This window comes from Oncorhynchus masou, chromosome 27 (assembly GCF_036934945.1).
Source record: "Oncorhynchus masou masou isolate Uvic2021 chromosome 27, UVic_Omas_1.1, whole genome shotgun sequence".
Taxonomy (NCBI): Eukaryota; Metazoa; Chordata; class Actinopteri; order Salmoniformes; family Salmonidae; genus Oncorhynchus; species Oncorhynchus masou.
In genome coordinates, this window is record NC_088238.1 from 39,618,862 (window position 1) to 39,632,054 (window position 13,193).

Sequence of the window (13,193 nt, forward strand, 5' to 3'; positions counted from 1 at the left end):
AATGGCCTGTCCATAGTCCATATCTGACCCATCGCTATCACAATCCCTCAGGACAGCATCTTTCTCATTTTGAGGGATAACTGCAATGTTGCATGCCTTGTCTGGGCAGTTATTTTAACACACTTTACTTTTAACATATTTTCCACCCCACATTAGCTGAGACATAAATTACTAATGGCCTTTTATTGTTGGGACAATAAAAGTGGCCATTGATGAAAATTAAGCATCGTTTGAACGATTCAACGATATTGCAATGTTCTGAAATGTGGGCTTTTATTTTGAAGGTTTCTCATTACAATATAAATATGACTTTGTTTTTGGTGCTGCTGGCAGAATACTAGTGAAATCACTGAATTAACGGATTTCCAGGCGACTCAAAGCAAGTCACGGGGTATGAAACGTTGTTCAGTCTCTGTATATAGATTCCTTACACATGAAGTTAATATTTCTTTATCATATTACTTTTCGGGATAAAGTTGCAATGAGAAAATGTCTGCTATTGTGATAATGTTCAGTGTTTGCAAGTCTAACCTTATGTTTAACAACTTCTTAATGGAAAAGTAATTGTAACATTGCAACAACAAAGTTGTATGTTTTGTTGGGGTGCATTGAAAACGGAACCCTGTATTGCCAAAAATTGATTGGTTTTCGTTATTGGCTGACATAGCCTGCGTGTGTTGTCCTGTGTTGAATGTCTAACTACACCTGCTGCCTGTCTGTCTGTCTGATTACAGCCTACAGTAAATTAGCAAACCCTTGGCTTATTCAGGATGGTGATTTTGCAATGTAACAGCTTGGACACGGAATTGCTTTAGAACCGACGTGGGACACTGACCCGTGTTGGGGAAGCTACTCTGAAAATACTGTTTACAATATTTTGACAGTTTTGGAAACAAGCAATTACTTCACACTGGAAGAAGGTAAGCTACTCTAAATCTACCTTTAAGAATAATACTGTTAACTTAAGTTACTTTGAAAAAGTAGTTCACTACATCGTGTAATTTTAGCCTATTAACTATTAAACACACACAATGATTCAAGTGAGAAATAGGCCAGTCTGAAGCTGAAAAAGAAAGGAAACGATTGCCTAATTCACCAATACTTTGTTTTATTACATTTTGAGTGTAGGGGGAAGGAGTTTCGTTTTTTGGCTAAAAAACGTACCCATTTGAAACGGACTATTTCTCAGGCCCAGAACCTAGAATATGCATATAATATTAGGATAGAAAACACTCTAAAGTTTCCGAAACTGTCAAAATATTGTTTGTGAGTGTAACAGAACTGATATTGCTGGTGAAAACATGAGGAAAATCCAACAAGGAAGTCCTGTTTTTCCTGAAAGCTCTCTGTTCTATTGGATGCCTTGCCTCCATTTAAAGGGATATCAACCAGATTCCTTTTCCTATGGCTTCCTCAAGGTTTCAACAGTCTTTAGGCATAGTTTCAGGCTTTTATTTTGAAAAAATGAGAGCGAAAGATCACTTCGTGTCAGTGGATAGCTGGGTGTTCTGGGTGTACGCAGAGTTTTGCTTGTGCAATAGAGTGGGGCAGCCATTCTCTCCCTCACCTATTGAAAAAGCTACAGTCCTGGTTGATATATTATTGATTATATATCTTTTTTAAACCTGAGAATTGAATACCGAGGACTGCTTGACACACTACTCGCTTAACCTGGAAGCCAGCCGCACCAATGTGTCGGAGGATACACGTCCAGCTGGCGACCGAAGTCAGCTTGCAGGTGCCCGGTCCGCCACAAAGAATCGCTAGAGCATGATGGGACAAAAAAAATTCTGTCTGGGCCAATTGTATGCCGCCTCATGGGTCTTCCGGTCATGGCCGGCTGTAACACAGCCTGGGATCGAACCCGGGACTGTAGTGACACCTCAATGCAACATTACCCTAAAAACTACTGTAGCAATGAGTTTTGTGCAGTAGGCTATAGGCCCAATACATTATCACTGCATATTGGCTTTGCTTGAAATGCCCTGGCAATGCATTGTTGTTCTAACCATTTTTCTTTGCATTAAGCAAATTGGATTAAATAAAAAAATAAAAGAATCTCACTCATCATACACACAATACCCATAATGACAAAGTGAAAACATGTTTTTAGACATTTTTGCAAATTTATTGAAAATGAAAAACAGAAACATCTCATTTACATATGTTTTCACACCCCTGAGTCAATACATGTTGGAATCACTGTTGGCAGGAATTTCAGCTGTGAGTCTTTCTGTGTAAGTTTCTAAGACCTTTGCACACCTGGATTGTATTCTTTTCAAAATTCTTCAATCTCTGTCATATTGATTGTTGATCATTGCTCGACAACCATTTTCAAGTCTTGTCATAGTTTTAACTTAAATCTTCTTGAAAATCTAACTAACTCAGGAACATTCACTGTCTTCTTGGTAAGCAACTCCAGTGTAGATTTGGCCTTGTGTTTTAGGTTATTGTTCTGCTGAAAGGTGAATTCATCTCCCAGTGTCTGGTGGAAAGCAGTCTGAACTGAGTTTTCCTGTAGGATTTAGCCTGTGCTTAGCTCTATTCCATTTAATTTTTATCCTGAAACTCCATCTCTTAACGATAACAAGCATACCCATAACATGATGCAGCCACCACTACGCTTGGACTAGATTTTGAATGACTCTTGGCGGACTGCATTGCTTGACTGCTGCGAGGATGATAATTAGCCTAACGACACACAAAATCATTCCGCTGCTCTGTTATTCGCTACATACTTCTCATTGTGGAGAAGAAGCTAATGTCCGTGGGCGTTGGCCAGAGCAAGGAGTATGTGTAGCCAGGCAAGATGATAAGCACAGTCGTTCGCAAACTGCTTCCCCAAAACTATTTGTTCTCGAGTACTAGTTTGTTGCGCAGAGGCTGTGTAATATAAGTTTTGGTTCTACAAAGATGTATCCATAACATTCAATAATCAATGAATTGCAGTCATTTTTGCACCATGCGATCAATTATAATTTCTAAACATGTATTTTTTATCTCTGTGCTCTTGCTCTATTTTCCTGCGCGCATATGACAAAGTTGGTGGTCGGAGCACGTCTCTGGAGACAGAGGAGCGTGCATTAAAACTTCTTAGTGCTGCAATCCCGTTAACGATATCGATATGACAACAGCCAGTGAAAGTGCAGGGCATCAAATTTAAAACAACAAATCTAATAATTCAAATTCCTCAAACATATATGTATCTTATACCATTTGAAAGGTAATCTTGTTAATCCCACCACAGTGTCTGATTTCAAATGGGCTTTACAGCGAAAGAAGTACAAACGATTGTTAGGTCACCACCAACTCACAGAAAAACAGCCATTTTTCCAGCCAAAGAGTTGAGTCACAAAAAGCACAAATGGAGATAAAATGAATCACTAACCTTTGATCTTCATCAGATGACACTCATAGGACTTCATGTTACACAATACATGAATGTTTTGTTTGATAAAGTTCATATTTATATTTTAAAAATCTAATTTTACATTTGCGCGTTACGTTCACTAGTTCCAAAAACATCCGGTGATATTGCAGAGAGCCACATAATTTTACAGAAATACTCATAAATGTCGATGACAATACAATTGTTAGACATGGAAATATATATATATATATATACCTCTCCTTAATGCAACTGCTGTGTCAGATTTCATTAACACTTTATGGAAAAAGCCTACCATGCAATAATCTGAGTACGGTGCGCAGAGCCCAAACAAGCCATAAAGATATCCGCCATGTTGTGGAGTTATCATTATTCAGAAATGGCATTATAAATATTCACATACATTTGATGATCTTCATCAGAATGCACTCCCAGGAATCCTAGTTTCACAATAAATGTTTGATTGGTTCTATAATGTCCATTATTTATGTCCAAGTAGCTACTTTTGTGAGGGTGTTTAGTACACAAATCCAAACGCTCGAGCAGGTCCAGCTGAACGGCGAACGAAAACTTCAAAAAGTTATATTACAGGTCGTAGAAACATTTCAAACTAAGTATAGAATCAATCTTTAGGATGTTTTTATCACAAATCTTCAATAACGTTCCAACCGGAGAATTCCATTGTCTATAGAAAAGCCATGGAACGCAGGTCGCTATCATGTGAAATGCGCGTGACCAGGACCTGGCTCTCTGCCAGACCACTGACTCAGAGTTCTCATCCGGCCACACATCACAGTAGAGGCCTCATTCAAGTTTCTAAAGACGGTTGACATCTAGCGGAAGCCTAGAAGTGCAACACAACCAATTTCCCACTGTGTATTCAATAGGGGCTGGGTTGAAAATCGACCAACTTCAATTTCCCACTTCCTGTTTGGATTTCTTCTCAGGTTTTTGCCTGCCATATGAGTTCTGTTATACTCATAGACATCATTCAAACAGTTTTAGAAACTTCAGAGTGTTTTCTATCCAATACTAATGATAATATGCATATATTAGCAACTGGAACTGAGGAGCAGGCCATTTACTCTGGGCACCTTTCATCCAAGCTACTCAGTACTGCCCCTGCAGCCATAAGAAGTTAATCCTGCTGAAGGACTCATTGCGGCCAGCACTAGCAGGTCAAAATAACAACTAAAATGAACGAGTCACTAGCAGGTCATTTGCGAACTTCACACCTCTTCCAGCTGATGGCAAAACTCAAGTGGAACCACATTATTTCCGCTTCGTGCACAAATTAATGTTGTCACTCCGATGAAGAGAGTGAAATATTCCTCGACATTGAAAAAGACCCCTGCCACTAATAATAACAACGCAAGCCTATCGATACACTTTCCTACTCATTCATTACAGCTGCAGTGCTGGCTGTAGCGCAAGTGGAAGTAGGAAGAGGTTGCATTTTGTTGCTCATAAGTGTTGAATAAAAAGTGTTGACAGTGCTGAGTAGGAAGTAAACCATGAACTCGCTCACAAAAACAGCAGCTCTTTGCTGTATTCCTTGAAAGTCTCTCTCTCGTCAAGGTTTTGAAATCTCACAATATCAACTTTGCTGTACTTTTCTTTTACACCTGCTGCGTTACTGGTTTTACATATACAGATTTGCTGACCAGTACATCCAGCAGCTGTACCCCAGCGTCAGGACCAAGAGACAAACCAAGGTTGACGAGCCTTCAGCTGGGCCCACACAGACATTATCCAAATTCACAGAGCTAGGGAGACGGGTGAGTTATAATTCATACTATACTAATATATACTATTCTACTGTATAATTTACTTTACAGTACAAACCTTCAACTTTTTTAATGAGTGGTGTAGAAACTGTTTTGAAGGGTATTGTTTACCGTAACTCTCAACCACAACCCAAACCCTCAACCACAACCCAACACAGGGACCCAACCCAATACACCCCAAGACCTCTGAGGTGGTGACTATGGAGAAAGGGGTAAAAAGGTGGAGATATGTGTGTGTATATATATATGAATGAATATGACAATGGAAAGTCTCTCTCTCGTCAAGGTTTTGAAATCTCACAATATCAACTTTGCTGTACCTTTCTTTTACACCTGCTGCGTTACTGCAGACACGGTAATCTGAGCCATCCAATTGGCCAGCAGTAGGCCTGTAAGTGCACTTGAGTTGCTTTCTGGACCCTCCGGGGGAAAAATGGGAACACTTGGCCTGTTGATTCGGCTGCACCTACCGCCAGCACCCCCTAAAAACAACATCAAAAAAACTGCAAAAATAAATAAAACCAAATGCAAGGCCTCGTTTTTTTTTTTTTTTTTTTTATAGAAATGTTTGCCGATTGACTAGGAATGTCTTGGAGATCAACCAGTCGATCGCAATTGACCAGTTAGTGACCACTGATATGTAGCCAATAATTCTTTACTCCATTGTTTGTAAACATCTTTTACAGACAGAAACCATGGCAGGTAGCTGTGTTGGGGAGAGCGACGGCCTGACATTCTGGGTGGCTGAACAAAAGGACTACGATGACGTCATGTCCATTTCTGTTCAAATCTATGGAGGGAATGACTATCTGCCTCATCGATATGCCGATTGGATGACTGAGCCTGACAGAGTGGTTATACTGGGACGCAGAGATGGCAAATTGGTCCGTGTAGTGCTCTCTCTCTACTTCCATCCATCCCTATTTCTTCCTTCCGTATCTCTCCATCCATCCCTCCCTCTCTCCCTTTCTACCATCCATCCCTCCCTCCCTCTGCCTCCTCCATCCATCCCTAAATCCATCATCATCCCTCCCCTCTCCCCCAGGTGGCACTGGTGTCTGGTCTAATCGTTGACGAGGGGTGTACAGTGGTGGTGGAGGGGTTGAGGGTGTGTCCCAGCGAGAGGGGTCGTGGCGTGGCTGGGGTTATCCAGAGGTTCGCAGATCTTTTTTTAATGATTTATTTGTTTATAGATTTGTTTTTTGACACACAACAAAAAAGAACCGCAACAAACATAGTAAACACCAAATAACGTCACATACACAGCTCAAGTCCATCGTAAATAAAAGACAAATGTACGGAATGTATACATATACAGATTTGCTGACCAGTACGTCCAGCAGCTGTACCCCAGCGTCAGGACCAAGAGACAAACCAAGGTTGATGAGCCTTCAGCTGGGCCCACACAGACATTATCCAAATTCACAGAGCTAGGGAGACGGGTGAGTTATAATTCATACTATACTAATATATACTATACTACTGTATAATTTACTTTACAGTACAAACCTTCAACTTTTTTAATGAGTGGTGTAGAAAACTGTTTTGAAGGGTATTGTTTACCGTAACCCTCAACCACAACCCAAACCCTCAACCACAACACAACCCAACACAGGGACCCAACCCAATACACCCCAAGACCTCTGAGGTGGTGACTATGGAGAAAGGGGTAAAAAGGTGGAGAAAGTTGTGATGACAAAACAAAGGGAAAACCAATCCTGACCGTTTCCTTTCTGAACCCTCCCCAATACTAACCTTTCCACCTACCTTCTACCCACCCCAATTCAGTCTGTTTCCCAGAGCCCATTGTGAGAGACTCCCGCTTACCTTCACCAAGACAATCCACCACAACATCCCCAGCCTGAGATAAACCTGACATGGAACCCAAACCGGATGAGCGCGTGCGCCATTGTGCATACATTTATTTTGTCCCCCTACACCAAACACGATCACAACACGCAGGTTAAAATATTTTAAGAAACAAAAAGCATGAATCATTTATGGCAATTTAGCTAGTTAGCTTGCACTTGCTAGCTAATTTATCCTATTTAGCTAGCTTGCTGTTGCTAGCTAATTTGTCCTGGGATATAAACATTATTTTACCTGAAATGCACAAGGTCCTCTACTCCGACAATAAATCCACACATAAAACGGTCAACCAAATCATTCTAGTCATCTCTCCTCCTTCCAGGCTTTTCATCTTTTGAACTTATATGGTGATTGGCATCTACACTTTCACAGTATTACCACGACGACCGGCAACTCAGTTCGTCTTTCAATCACCCATGTGGATATAACAAATGAGGAGATGGCACGTGGGTCCCTGCTTCTATAAACCAATGAGGAGATGGGAGAGGCAGAAAGGACTTCTATTTTAGCCCTTGGCAACGCAGACGCTTGTTAACGTTTGGGTGCAATAATTGAATAACATAGATTTATAAATTTATTTAGCAAATGTATTTTGGTGTCGTCAGGGTATAAGACTTACTCATAAGTGTTTATATCATGTTTTTCCTGAACAGAAGGTAGTTTCACAATCTCTAACATGATATGCATAGCCTGTAGGTAGCCAACACTCCTTGTGTAAAAGTGCATACACTCATGTTACGGCAAATAGTCCGTTATAGTTATTTTATTTTTTACATCGGAGGATCAGAAAACTTTACATTATGTTTCAAGTTATAACAACATGTTATGAGTCCTTCAGTTTAATACAGTGTTTATAAAACGTTTTTACATGTAATTTGCGCTATTGGTGCCATTTTCTCTTTCTGACAAAGGTTAGGAATAAAAAGTCCCTTAGCACTCAAAATCCTGATTGGTCGTTTATCCAGTAACACGTGCAGATCATAAGGTATTCTGCTGACCTGCCAATGGCATCTGTTTTCTATCTCCTGATCTCCTCAGGGCCATTCAGAGTCGTAAAAGGAGATCCGTTTATTGGCCTTATGATAGGTTGAAAGGGGGCGCTGTCAATAATAGAACTGTTAACAGAACTCTTGGGCCCTCGTTACAAAAGGGTTACATAGTTTTAATAAAACAACAAAAATACTTGAATTCAGCCACAGAACAGATTGCTTGATTTTCCCCCAACCCAGTGGTCACCAACCTTTTTTGAGTCGAGATCAAATCGAGTCAAGATTATTATTTTTTAACATGACTTTTTAACATGAACCTATAAAAACAGTTCTGTAGAAATGAGGTTTGTGCAGTAGGCCTAATACATTGGCTATATGCCAATATTGTTATTCTCAGACCATATTATATTTCAAAACTTGAGTTTTGATAACAAAATAGATCAGTTTGTGTAACACTTGCGAGACACAGCTGTGCAATTTTACTGGACTGGTGATACCTGCATCTGATGGTCATGTTGCTTTCAAGATAACTGGGAACTTGGTTAGAGTTTACGAGTTGTATAACCGTTCAAAACTATTTTTCCCAGTCTAATCCAGTTCCCAGTTGTCTTGAATGCACTGAAGTCGGAAGTCAAAGATTTCAGACTTCCGAGTTCCCAGTTTTTCTTTTTAACACGGCGTTAGTATCAGCGGAGGGAGGGAGAGAGCAGCAGAGGGTTCCACCTCTCACGGTCTCTACTCTCTCCTTCCTTTCCTCCGGTGAGACTGACCAGAGAGAGAGCGAGAGGACAGTCTTCCACCTGATGGTGAAACTCGAGTCGCACACGACGGGCTGCTAATAATAATAAAAACGAAGGGCGATCGATACACTTGGCTACTCATTCACTGCAGCTGCAACGCAAGTGGATGTAGAAAGAAGCACGTTTTATGTTTTGTAGTAGTGTTGAATAAAAAATTACCGCCCCGTGTTCCCCCACCCTTTCCAGACCAGACTGATTTACCGCCCCATGTTCCCCCACCCTCTCCAGACCAGACTGATGTACCGCCCCATGTTCCCCCACCCTCTCCAGACCAGACTGATGTACCGCTCCATGTTCCCCCACCCTCTCCATACCAGACTGATTTACCGCCCCGTGTTCCCCCACCCTCTCCAGACCAGACTGATGTACCGCCCCATGTTCCCCCACCCTCTCCATACCAGACTGATGTACCGCTCCATGTTCCCCCACCCTCTCCATACCAGACTGATTTACCGCCCCGTGTTCCCCCACCCTCTCCAGACCAGACTGATTTACCGCCCATGTTCCCCCACCCTCTCCAGACCAGACTGATTTACCGCCCCATGTTCCCCCACCCTCTCCAGACCAGACTGATTTACCGCCCAGTGTTCCCCCACCCTCTCCAGACCAGACTGATTTACCGCCCCGTGTTCCCCCACCCTCTCCAGACCAGACTGATTTACCGCCCAGTGTTCCCCCACCCTCTCCAGACCAGACTGATTTACCGCCCCGTGTTCCCCCACCCTCTCCAGACCAGACTGATTTACCGCCCCGTGTTCCCCCACCCTCTCCAGACTGAATTTCCATATACACATGTAGACCGAGGAGGAAGTTGCAATAGACCCGTGCAACCCAAGGTTTGATATCAGCACAAACAGGAACCATCTTAAACCTAATCCTATAGCTTCATGTCCACATATTGGTTCAACCCTAACCCCAGCCTCAACCCTAACCCTATCTTCATGTCCACGTAGTGGTTCAACCCTAACTTCATGTCCCCATCCTGGTTCAACCCTAACCCCAGCCTCAACCCTAACCCTATCTTCATGTCCACGTAGTGGTTCAACCCTAACTTCATGTCCCCATCCTGGTTCAACCCTAACCCCAGCCTCAACCCTAACCCTATCTTCATGTCCACATACTGGTTCAACCCTAACCCCAGCCTCAACCCTAACCCCGTCTTCATGTCCCCATCCCGGTTCAACCCCGTCTTCATGTCCCCATCCCGGTTCAACCCTAATGTTAGCAATTTATGTTATTCTTGAATAACACAAACTCCAAAGCAAATCAGGGGGAGACAAATGGGTTTATTCAGTGAGGACAAATCAAGATGTTCTGCTGGGAGGTAGATGTTCAGTCTCCCCTGTCCTCAGATTTTCCCCACCGAACAAAGGAACAAGATGCCATTTATAACCCCCATCCTAGCCTGGGGTTGACCAATCAGAAGTCCTTGCAGGACAACTGAGCCAATAACCAAATAACAAGTTTCCTGCCCCCGGCTCAATGCACAGAACGTAGCTAGGAGTTCAAGACTGACATCCCACAGATCCTAAACAAATGTTGAACTGAAAACCAACTCCTTTTGATCGTTAATCCTAGTCCTCGAGTCCTCTGTGTTGTGTATTTATCTTGAAAATATTCTTATACTAACATTAACCACATTCTTTTTTACATTTTTACTTCTGTGTCAAAGCCTTTTGAAAGGCAAATGTGCAGACAGTCTGTCTGCATGTCCTATTTCTTCCTAGAAACCAGCCCAAATGTCATCTCATACCTGGAAACATGGGTTAAAAGTCTGTCTCAGCGTGTGGCTGTGTGGTGCTCTATACAACTGCCTTTCAAAGAACACCTGACTAAAGGAAGAAACAGCATGTGTCTTTGTCCTAAATTGCACCCTATCACCTATATAATGCACTACTTTTGACCAAGGCCTATAGGGCTCCAGTGCACTACAGCGCGAATAGGGGGCCATTTGGGATGCAAGCCTGTGTCATGGGTACTGGTGTAGTGAATACAATATGAAATAGTGCTGTGTACTAATGGAAACACTTAGACTGGTTTATTGCAGCAGTAGTCCCATTGAGGACTGCGGACTGCATGGAGACAAGTTATATCTAATTTAACTGAGTCAAAGAGTGTGTCCCAAATGGAACCTGTTCCATATAGTGCTGTACTTTTGACCTCAGCCTTATGGGCCAGTAAAGTTGAATGGATGATTTATTCATTGAGTTTCTGAGGGAGCTTGTTACGGATAGGCTGTGCTTGTATTGCTAAGAGACTTGCGCGCACACACAGATACACAGATGCACACACAAACTATTGCTGCACCTTTCACAAGGGGACAAACACAACAATGGACTCGTAACTAAGGTCTCAAACCACCCCTCTTTTTTTCTTTTTACATCTACCTCCGCTTCATCCCCCTCATCTATACGTTTGCTGTCACTGTTTCACACACTTGTTTTCTCTCTCTTAATTTCTCTCTCCCACTCCCTCATTATCTCCCTCTCTCCACCCCATCCCCTGTCAATCTCTCTCTCTCTCTTTAGGCTGGACTCTCAATCATCGGGGAGGCCGACAGTTTCGAGGGTTTCATCTCACACCTAAGGAACAAACTACATTCCACCACAGGAAGTGAGCAAGGTGTGTCCGCCCCTCAAATGTTTCTGATAGAGGATGAGCAACACCTGAAGAACATCCTCCTTGATCCTGAACTCCCCTCCAGGGTTGAACTTCCTGGTGGTGTTATTATCCAAGACTGGCAGGTCTTACAACCAATCGAAGGCAACCTTGAGATCTTAGCAAGGCGAAACCTCACCTGGTTGGCCGACAACCCGGAAAGACCTGCCTTCCTCAGCTTTTACACTCCACCTTATCCAATCCCGTACAAGGGAGGATCGCTGAGATTAAATATTGATATGTTTGGAACTGATCTAGTTTCAGCAAAGAGGGCACTTGTCTGCCATTTCGAGAAAGTGAGGGAGAGGAGGGAGGTGAAGGGGAGGGTGATGGTTCATGTGTATCTGAATAAGTCTCTATGGGAGGGGATGAGGGAGTTCTGTGAGGGATACACAGGGGTAACGAGGTGTAGAGAGTACTGGGAACAACTGTTTCTGGAGAGAGGGATGTGAGGAGATGGGGAGAGGAAAAGAGGCCAGTGAGAGTGCGCAAATTAGACTTAGAAGGGTTTTCCACATTATCTTGCTTTTATTTGAATCCGCTATGTAGTGCTAGGGGGAAAAACTAAACACCCCCCTGGGGGAGGGTTAGCCATGTAATCAATATACATTATATATCATACAGGATCTAACAGACTTTTTTATATTGATTTGATTGATTGGATTGATTTTTTAAACGATTGTGATGATGCAAGAATTTATAATGGGACATTACAGGAATAAATGTTTTCTTATTAAATCATTATACATTTTTGTTAAGACAAGTCTATCAAATCACTGATTCATCATGACTATGAAATGCAAATCAGTATCAATAAGAATAAATGAATAGAATGTCGCTGATCATTCTCTCTCATTACTGTATCCATTTATAACTGAAGCAGGTGGAGCTATAAAGGGGGGAAATGACAGAGCTAATTGTCTGCATCATTTCCAATTCTGTGTGTGTGTGCTGCATGGAAAACATGAATGAAAGCATTATGAATCCCGGTTGCTGTCTAATTGATACAGTATGTCTGTTATTCAGTACTTTAGGTGATTCAGATCATTGAACTCAATGAACTGAATGAAGACTGACGCTGTCGCGCTACTGTACAAAACATGGTTACTGACAACATGGTTACTGACTCACTCCATCTCACAGAGAAAAGAGCTTGGTATTGTGGCTCCAGTAAACTCAATGACCTTTCTCTGTGAGACAATGAATACATGGTTCCTGACTCTTATCTTATAATACAATTGTACCCAGTGGCTTTAGTTTATGATACATCATCAGCCAGTAACTGTAGCATATCAACATGTGTGAAATCATAATTGACGTCACACCAGACCAGACAAGTATTTTGCTACACCACAAGCGTTTCGCTACGCTCGCAAAAACGTTTGATTTGAGCTGTACTGTACAGTACCTGTATCTTAATGGCAGTTGATATCTGAAAGTATATATTGTATTTAAAAGGAAGGTCCTTGGTTGGAGGATAGAGCTTTCAGCTTTTATAGGTGTCTTGTCTGTTCAATCAGAAACACACTCCATTGCCTCCGTCTCAACCAGGGTAAAACGTGGGAGTGCTTGTTCCTGATTATTAAAACATGCATCTGTATTTACCTAATTCGAATGACTAATTGGATCCCAAAGAGAATTAAAGAACATTACTATCCAAAACAGCTCTGTGAGTAACATAGCTTTCATACATTTAGTTGCA

The 13,193-nt window shown here is 42.0% G+C and overlaps 1 protein-coding gene across 1 annotated transcript; it reads left to right on the forward strand.

Annotated features, from left to right (window-relative positions):
* The first annotated feature begins 894 nt into the window (after positions 1 to 894).
* On the forward strand, positions 895 to 12,328 carry nat16l (N-acetyltransferase 16, like). Its single transcript, XM_064940179.1, has 6 exons — positions 895 to 920; positions 5,043 to 5,166; positions 5,862 to 6,059; positions 6,221 to 6,330; positions 6,494 to 6,617; positions 11,362 to 12,328. The coding sequence occupies exons 3-6, from the start codon at positions 5,871 to 5,873 to the stop codon at positions 11,941 to 11,943; spliced, it is 1,005 nt and encodes a 334-aa protein (XP_064796251.1). The 5' UTR covers positions 895 to 920; positions 5,043 to 5,166; positions 5,862 to 5,870; the 3' UTR covers positions 11,944 to 12,328.
* The last annotated feature ends 865 nt before the right edge of the window (positions 12,329 to 13,193 follow it).